The sequence below is a fragment of the Emiliania huxleyi genome (assembly GCF_000372725.1).
Source record: "Emiliania huxleyi CCMP1516 chromosome Unknown EMIHUscaffold_19, whole genome shotgun sequence".
Taxonomy (NCBI): domain Eukaryota; phylum Haptophyta; order Isochrysidales; family Noelaerhabdaceae; genus Emiliania; species Emiliania huxleyi.
In genome coordinates this window covers 888,158-896,690 of record NW_005200690.1, presented here as the reverse complement: position 1 = coordinate 896,690, position 8,533 = coordinate 888,158, and the positions used below count along the sequence as shown (strand labels likewise).

Sequence of the window (8,533 nt, the reverse complement as noted above, 5' to 3'; positions counted from 1 at the left end):
AAAATGTAGAAAAAAGGAGGGGGCACACCAACACCAGTGGTTTTCTGGGGAATATCCCCCGCAAGGGACACGGCCTTTCTCAAGTATAAAAGAGGGAAAAAGGGGGGTATCGGTAGAGCACTGAACCTATCAAACCCCCGCGTAAAAACGCGTAATGAGCAAGAAAATCGGTAAGGTGTGGCCCGGTGCATACACCCCCATCCCCAAACACACACACACACCCCACACCCCACACACACACACACTCCTCCTCCGCCGCCGCCGCCGCCTTCCCGCCCTCCCCCCGTCCTCTCCCCACCACCCCCATGCCCTCCCCACCACTTCCCCACCACTCCCCGACCCTCGCCTGCCCCGACCCTTGCCTGCCCCGACCCTTCCCGCGCCTCGCGCCTGCAGGCGAGGAGCTCGGCCGCGGCACCAAGATCGTGCTCACCCTCAAGGAGGACTGCCTCGAGTTCCTCGAGGAAGAGCGGCTCAAGGGGCTCATCAAGCGCTACTCCGAGTTCATCAACTTCCCAATCTACCTGTACACGACCAAGGAGGAGGAGGAGGAGGTGCCCACACACCCCGCCGAGATTAGACGAGATCGGCCGAGATTAGACGAGATCGGCCGAGATCACGCCGAGATCACGCCGAGACTGGCCGATCATGCCCGAGCTCGCCCGAGATTGGCCGAGAGTGACCGAGATTGACCGAGATTGACCGGACGCGCAGGTGCCCATCGAGGAGGGCGACGAGGACGACGAGGAGGGCGAGGACGAGGAGGAGGACGAGGAGGAGATTGAGGACGCAGAGGAGGAGGACGACGCCCCGAAGACAAAGAAGGCACGCCTCCTCCTCCTCCCCCTTCACCACCACCACCTCCTCCTCCTCCCCCTTCACCACCACCTCCTCCGCCACACCACCTCCGTCACGCCGCCGCCACCGCTCTCGCGGCCCTCTCGCCGCCACCGCCACCCTCGGCTGATTTCGGCTGCCCTCTGGCTGACCTCGGCCGATCTCCTGCTGACCTCGGCCGATCTCCGGCGGTCAGGTCAAGAAGACCGTCTCCGACTGGGAGCTGGTCAACGACGCAAAGGCGCTCTGGACGCGCAACCCGTCCGACATCACCGACGACGAGTACAAGTCCTTCTACCAGTCGCTGACCAAGGACGTCGGCGAGCCGCTCACGCACACGCACTTCTCCGCCGAGGGCGAGGTCGAGTTCAAGTCGATCCTCTGTGCGCGCCGCCCTCCGCCCTCTCCGCCCTCTCCACCCGTCCCCTCGCAGTGCCGCCTGACGGCCTACGCAGTGCCTCCTGGTCCACGCCACCGACCTACCCCCACCCCTGGCCAACCGCGAGCGGCGCTCATCCCCCTGCCCTCACCCCCCGCCCCACCCGCCCCTCCCCGCAGACATCCCCAAGGAGGCGCCGTACGACCTGTACAACGACTACTACAAGAAGCAGTCCAACCTCAAGCTGTACGTGCGCCGCGTCATGATCACCGACGAGTTCGACGAGCTGCTGCCGCGCTACCTCGGCTTCATCAAGGGAGTGGTCGACTCGGACTCGCTCCCGCTCAACGTGTCGCGTGAGATGCTGCAGCAGAACAAGGTGCTCAAGGTGATTGGCAAGAAGATGACGCGCAAGGCGCTCGCGGCGGCCAAGGCTGATTCACGGCCTCCCGCTCGCCGGTGCGCAGCAGCTCTCTCCTCCTCGTAGGCGCTCGCGATGATCAAGGCGCTCGCCGACGCCGACAAGAAGGACGACGACGACGAGGACGAGGAGGAGGGCGAGGTGGAGGAGAAGGAGGACGAGGCGGACGAGGAGGAGGGCAAGTACGAGAAGTTTTGGAAGGCGTTCGGCAAGTACATTAAGATGGGCCTGATCGAGGATGCGGCGAACCGGACTCGCCTCGCCAAGCTGCTGCGGTACGCGACGTCCAAGTCGGGCGACAAGGAGATCTCGCTCGAGGAGTACGTCGCCAACATGAAGGAGGAGCAGAAGAACATCTACTATATCTCGGGCGAGGACAAGGAGTCGCTGCTCAAGTCGCCGTCGGTCGAGAAGCTGCTCGCCATGGACTACGAGATCATCTTCATGACGGACTCGGTTGACGAGTACACGGCGCGGGCCCCCTCGCCCACCACGCCCACCCCGCCCCACCCCACCCACCCACCACACGCGCACACGCACCACCCCTCGCACTGCGGCAGCCCCACGTCCGGAGGCGTATCTCCCCACGCCCAACCGCCCACCGCGCTGCAAGGCGAAGACACTAACACCAACCCACCCGCCCCTCCCCGCAGACATCCCCAAGGAGGCGCCGTACGACCTGTACAACGACTACTACAAGAAGCAGTCCAACCTCAAGCTGTACGTGCGCCGCGTCATGATCACCGACGAGTTCGACGAGCTGCTGCCGCGCTACCTCGGCTTCATCAAGGGAGTGGTCGACTCGGACTCGCTCCCGCTCAACGTGTCGCGTGAGATGCTGCAGCAGAACAAGGTGCTCAAGGTGATTGGCAAGAAGATGACGCGCAAGGCGCTCGCGGCGGCCAAGGCTGATTCACGGCCTCCCGCTCGCCGGTGCGCAGCAGCTCTCTCCTCCTCGTAGGCGCTCGCGATGATCAAGGCGCTCGCCGACGCCGACAAGAAGGACGACGACGACGAGGACGAGGAGGAGGGCGAGGTGGAGGAGAAGGAGGACGAGGCGGACGAGGAGGAGGGCAAGTACGAGAAGTTTTGGAAGGCGTTCGGCAAGTACATTAAGATGGGCCTGATCGAGGATGCGGCGAACCGGACTCGCCTCGCCAAGCTGCTGCGGTACGCGACGTCCAAGTCGGGCGACAAGGAGATCTCGCTCGAGGAGTACGTCGCCAACATGAAGGAGGAGCAGAAGAACATCTACTATATCTCGGGCGAGGACAAGGAGTCGCTGCTCAAGTCGCCGTCGGTCGAGAAGCTGCTCGCCATGGACTACGAGATCATCTTCATGACGGACTCGGTCGACGAGTACACGGCGCGGGCCCCCTCGCCCACCCCGCCCACCCCGCCCCACCCCACCCACCCACCACACGCGCACACGCACCACCCCTCGCACTGCGGCAGCCCCACGTCCGGAGGCGTATCTCCCCCCGCCCACCCACCCACCCACCCACCCACCACCACCAACCACCACCACCACCACCACCATCACACGCGTCGTCGACGCGGGGCTCTCGCTCTCGGCTGCCGCAGGTGCAGCACCTCACCGAGTTCGAGGGCAAGCGGCTGATCAACGCTTCGCGGGAGGGCCTCAAGCTCGAGGAGGGCGACAAGGACAAGCGGCGCGAGGAGCTGTACAAGGACAAGTTCAAGCCGCTCACCGACTACATCAAGGAGACGCTCGGCAAGAAGGTTGAGAAGGTGATGATCTCCAAGCACCTCGTCTCGTCGCCCGTCGTCGCGCTCTCGGCCGACTACGGCTGGACCGCGCAGATGGAGAAGGTGATGAAGTCGCAGGCCTTCTCCGACCAATCCAAGTTTGAGTTTATGAAGTCGAAGCGCAACTTCGGCATCAACCCGCGCCACCCGATGATCGTCGAGCTCAACAGCAAGATCAAGGACGGCAGCGCGGACGAGGCGACGAAGGACTCCGTCCTGTCCCTCTACCTCTCGGCGGTGGTTGCCGCCGGCTACCAGCTGACGCCGGAGGACGCCGTCGACTTTTCGACGCGCGTCGCTTCCATCGTCTCGTCGTCGATCGGCGTGGCGGTCGACGCGCCGCTCGAGCCGGAGATTGAGGTGCAGGATGACGTGGTGGAGGAGGAGGAGGGCGAGGAGGAGGAGGAGGCGCGCGCACGCCCCCTCCCCCCCACCCCATCCACACACACACACGTGCGCACACGCACGCACATGCCGTCAGGACCCGCCCGCCACTGTCGCCGCACCTCGAGCGCCGCACACACGGTGCCGACGGCTGCGCCACGCCCGCCGCAGGCGGAGGACATGGATGCCGAGGAGAGCACCGACAAGGACGAGGTCTGAGCCGCTGCTGCCCGCGGCGAGGGGTGGGGCAGGGGCGAGAGAGCTCTCGGCGCAGTCGCGGCTCTCCCGCCGGCGCGAGATGCGGAGCAGGCTTCGCGCCCCTTCGGAGGGCGGCGAGCGGAGAGGTGTGCGCGGCGGGGGTGTCACCGCGCGTCGCCGAACGGCGGAGGAGTGTACGGTAGGGCGTGAACATATAGGTGAGCAAGATATGTGAAGAGATCTGAGAAGATTTGATTGAGGAGATGCCTCTCTGGGGGGGCTTGCCCGGGGCAACAGCTCCAGCTGCTCTCTGCAGCAGACCCTGCTGACTGCACGGCTCGTGACTCGCGTGTTGTGGAGAGTTTGACTTTGAGCCGCCACATAGGTGGGGTCACGGCGTCACGCAACTCTACTCTCGACCCCGACTCAAAGCGACTCTAACTAAAGAGAGGGCAGAGCGGGGCAGTGTGGGCAGAGAGACACAGCTCGCCCCAAAATGCCTGGCGCCGACTTGACGGCAGCATGGAGACGTGATGACCCGACAGTGGCACTCACACCTTGGCACCTGTTCTTGACGCCCCCCGCCGCCGCGGCGCGGCGCTCTGCGCGCCGGCCCTGCGGTTGGGCGGCTTCCAGTCTCCGCAGCCACCGTCTGGCGCGCCGCAACATCGCCAGCGCGACACCGGGTTTGGCTCTCTGCCGTGCTCCGCCGTCACCCACCCCATCCCCTGCGCGCCTCGCGACGCCCCCGCCGGTGGAGCCCCGCACGGCCCGCAGCCGCGCTCGAACGGCACAAAGGGCCCGCTCCCCCGGGCGGCGGCAAAGGCCCAGCCGGGCGAGCTCGGGTTCTTGAGCTCGTGCAGCACGAGGGATGCGTTGGAGAAGGCGCCGTGCCGGAAGGAGAGCCACGGGTGGTGCTGCACCATGAAGGGCGTGTTGACGAGCGTCACGTCGAGCGCGAAGCCCGACGCGCGGGCGAGCTCCCACACCCACCGCCCGTGCGTCGCGTCGAACGAGGCGGGGTAGCAGGCCGCGCTGCGCAGCGTGAAGGGGATGCGGAAACCGCGGCTAAAGTACATCCGGAGCGGCTGCGTGCGCTCGATCCGGCGCCGCCATTCGTCTGCCGGCCCTCCCGGCGCCGCGAGCAGCTCGGCGAGCGGCCGCGAGAGGCCAAAGAGAGGGCCGCTCGTGAAGGGGTACGGCCCGCTCGACGCCTCCATCCGCTCGAGCGCGCGCCGCGTCCCGCGCTGTAGCCCCTTGCAGCCCTTGAGAGGCTGCAGCGTAGCCTCCGCCCAGGCGTCATACGCAGAGTCGGCGCCCTTGCCTGGCAGCAGCCACTCGGGCCTCTCCGGCGCGGTGGCACTCGCGTTGCGCAGCACGTCGCGGCAGCGCTCAAAGCGGCGGCGCAGCCGGAGGGCGCCCGAGTCGTCGCAGAGCCAGCCGGAGAAGTCGACGGCGGGCTCCTCGCTCACCGCATTGTAGAACGCCTTCCAGAGCACGAGCCCGTAGTGGACGTGTGCGCTCGCTGCCCCGCGGTCGATGAGCCGCTGGACGGAGCGCAGGTCCTCGCTCAGGTGGTTTAGCTGGATGAAGGCGTCCGGGTCGGCGATGAGGATGAACCCGGCCGCAGGGAAGTGGCGAAGCGCGTGCCGGTACCACAGCACCTTTTTCCACGCGCAGAGGTAGAAGCGCTCGGGCATGTCAACGAACAGGAGGTCGCCGTGCGTGGCATTCTCGGCCAGCGCGGCAGCGTCGACGGCGGAGGCGTCCTTGCTGTTGCGCTGCGCGAGCAGGAAGCGCGTTGCGATGCCATGGCCGGGCGATGCGGTGCTCATAGCCTCGCGCACCCGCTCGCGCATGAGCCCCATCTTGCTACTGGTCGCGCGGCCGCTCTCAAAGGCGACGACGGTGCTCATGACGCCGAGCGCAATCACGGCTTGGTCTGGGGCCACCGGCACCGCCATTGTGGCCGCGAGCCTGGCCCGAACGCGTGTTTCATCACCGTGCGCGGAGCGGGGGGTTCCGAGCGGTGATGTCACCGGAATGTGTGTGTGATCTGTGATCTGTGAGGGTCCGCCCGCAGGCGCATTTTGTATACCGAGGCGGTGCCCGGTGCCGAGCGCAGGCAGAGCCCACAGGTCGGACCTTAAGACAGCATTGTAGATCCCTGGGCGAGGGTGATGGCGTCCCCGTCGGGAAGGGCTGTCTGCAGTGGTGGTCTACCGTCACCCCGCCAGCGGCCCGGCGGGTTCGGCTTAGACCTCCACTGTCTGTCGGCGCCAAACCACCTCCCACCGAGGCGGGCAGGTTCCACGCGTGAGCAGACTGCCCCGTTGGAGGTAGGCCGCTCGTCTAGCCAATCAGCCTTAAGCGAGCGGCCTGGCCGTTGGAATGGCCCAAGACCGTCCCCGTCGGGAGGGACTCTGGAAGAGGAGAGCAACCAGGTGCCCGGGGGCGTCCCGCCCACATCCGGATGACCTCTCCTCCTTCGACCAGCCGTCCCCGTGGTGGTCACGCGGCCTCTGGCTGGAACGGGATCTACCTCGCAAGCGAGTCACCCGGGCCGGCGCGCGTCTTCCGGGAGAGGGGCGGGAGCGAGGGACCTCCTTAGTAAGCCGGCATGCAGGCGCATGCACGGCCGTTCAGAAACTTTCCCGGCCGCTGGAATGGCTGCGCTCCCGCCCCTCACGCCGGGTGGACAAGCGGGGGGAAGGTCAATGACCTGCCTAGTCGCCCGACATGCCAGGCATGCCGACCTTTCGGAGCCCCCCCTCGTAGACGTGTGCCGCTGGGATCATTCCAGTACGCCCGAGGGCGACGGTCCCCGGTAGTAGACGTTGGCGCCGAAGAGGGAGGAGACGCCGAAGGACGGGTAGTCGGCGGTCATGCGGGGGAAGGAGGAGTCGGCGAGCAGCAGGGAGGAGAAATGCCTGAGAGGGTGGGGAGGGAGGCGTGAGGCGCGAGGTGAGGGGCGTGGGGGCGCGGGGCGCGGGGCGTGCGTGGGACGCGAGGCGTGAGGCGCAGGGCGTTGGGCGGGAGGACGCGGGGCGTTCGAGGTTGGTCGGTTGTGTTTTGTGTGTCTGTATGTGTGTGTGTATGTGTGTGTGTGTTGGTTTGTTTGTGCGAGGGCTGGGCGGGGCAGGGCAGGGCGGCGGCGAGCGGCGAGCGGCGTCGGCGAGATCGGCGACGAAGAGAGGCGATGGTGACGTACACGGCGGCAGTGTTCACGGCAGCAGCGCCGGTGGCGGCCCCGCGCAGCGGCGGCGGCGCCCTGAGTGAGGCAGACTGCCCTGCACAGCCTGCTGGGAACGCTCCCGACGAGCGGCGAGCCATGCGGGCCCGCCGCGGGCGACGCGGGCGGCGAGCCGACACGCGTGTCGCAGGCGTAGACAGCAACTGGCGAAGCGAGGCGGCCGGCGCCGGCCCCGGAGGCGGCTGCAGTAAGAGCAGCGAGGCAGAAGTCACTGTCCAAGGCGTACTGAGCAGGCTGCCATCGAGCAGCGCGCCATGCGGGCCTGCCGCCGGCGACGAGATTGGAGAGCCGACAGGCATCGAAGAGGTAGGTACTGAGGAGGGCCATCGCGCCCGAGGCGGTCCGCGCCGGCCCTGCAGGCCGTCTCAGAGAGCCTGGCGAGGCTGTACAGAATGCCAAGAGCATACTGAGCAGGCTGCCATCGAGCGACGAGCCATGCTGGCTCGTCGCAGGCGATGAGGTCGAGGAGCCGATCGGAGCGTCGCAGAGGCTGCCGACCACTGCCGTTCGCCCTCGGGCCCAGGGGTGGAAGGCAAGCTTCCTGGCGTTTCTGGCGAGCGTCCAGACGTCGCAGAGCATCCGGCAGGCGCGCAGCGACCCAAATTTTTGCTCACCGCACGGCCGTGCGAGCCGTCGGTCGGTGGTGATGGTCGGCGTCGGCGCGCGCCGACCGACGCGGCGGCGGTGGGCGTCATGTGGCGGGCGTGGGAAAGAGCAGTGTCCGAATTGCGGCGGACGTCCGCTGTGTGTGGTCGTGCTAGTGTCTGGTGTCTACTAGAGCCCCGAGTAGAGGGGGCGTTCCGCTGCTAGGCTAGTAGGGTGCCCACAGGACCCAAAAGAAAATAGCTTTGCGACTCAAAAAGGGACGCACGCGGCAAATCTGATGTTGGCCAGTTCCAATAGGAGCGAGGCCTCTTCCGTTGGGGGACCGAGTACATAGGAAACGAGGGTTCCCCATTGTGAGCCGCTCCAGCGCGAGCGTGACACTGCACTTGGCGCCGAGCGCCCGCGGCTCAGACCTTGTGCAAGCCACCCCTCGGTGGAGGCACCGGTCCGGACCGATGGCGCTCGGTGTGGAGCAAGCAAGACCCCCCCCCCCGCCATCGGCGCGCGCCCGAGGTTCAAAAGGCCGCCAGGAGCACCAAGAGGACTCCTCCTGGGTGCCTCCAAGGGGGCTTCGACCGGGCCCGGGTGGGGGGGCGGGTTGTCCCGGTTGCGGACCCTTTCTGAGGCCCCCGGGGGGGGAATCACACCCCCAAAAATGCCCCTTGGGGGGGAAAAAAAAAATGGC

The 8,533-nt window shown here is 66.9% G+C and overlaps 2 protein-coding genes across 2 annotated transcripts in view; one reads left to right on the top strand and one right to left on the bottom strand.

Moving 5' to 3' along the window:
• The window catches only part of EMIHUDRAFT_449776 (hypothetical protein), a 5,726-nt gene extending 1,468 nt beyond the window's left edge, over nt 1-4,258 (top strand). Inside the window, exons 5-12 of the mRNA XM_005782499.1 lie at nt 396-554; nt 1,034-1,220; nt 1,396-1,595; nt 1,839-2,093; nt 2,302-2,490; nt 2,734-2,988; nt 3,222-3,815; nt 3,963-4,258. Of these exons, the coding sequence (XP_005782556.1) occupies nt 396-554; nt 1,034-1,220; nt 1,396-1,595; nt 1,839-2,093; nt 2,302-2,490; nt 2,734-2,988; nt 3,222-3,815; nt 3,963-4,010 (1,887 nt within the window). The 3' untranslated portion in view covers nt 4,011-4,258. The remainder of the gene's footprint in view (nt 1-395; nt 555-1,033; nt 1,221-1,395; nt 1,596-1,838; nt 2,094-2,301; nt 2,491-2,733; nt 2,989-3,221; nt 3,816-3,962) is intronic.
• Nucleotides 4,259-4,415: 157 nt separating this feature from the next.
• EMIHUDRAFT_203608 (hypothetical protein) lies at nt 4,416-5,953 on the bottom strand (the record flags this gene model as incomplete). Its single annotated transcript, XM_005782498.1, has 2 exons — nt 4,416-4,424; nt 4,673-5,953. 2 exons carry the CDS (start codon nt 5,951-5,953, stop codon nt 4,416-4,418), a joined length of 1,290 nt encoding a protein of 429 aa, XP_005782555.1.
• Between the last annotated feature and the right edge of the window lie 2,580 nt (nt 5,954-8,533).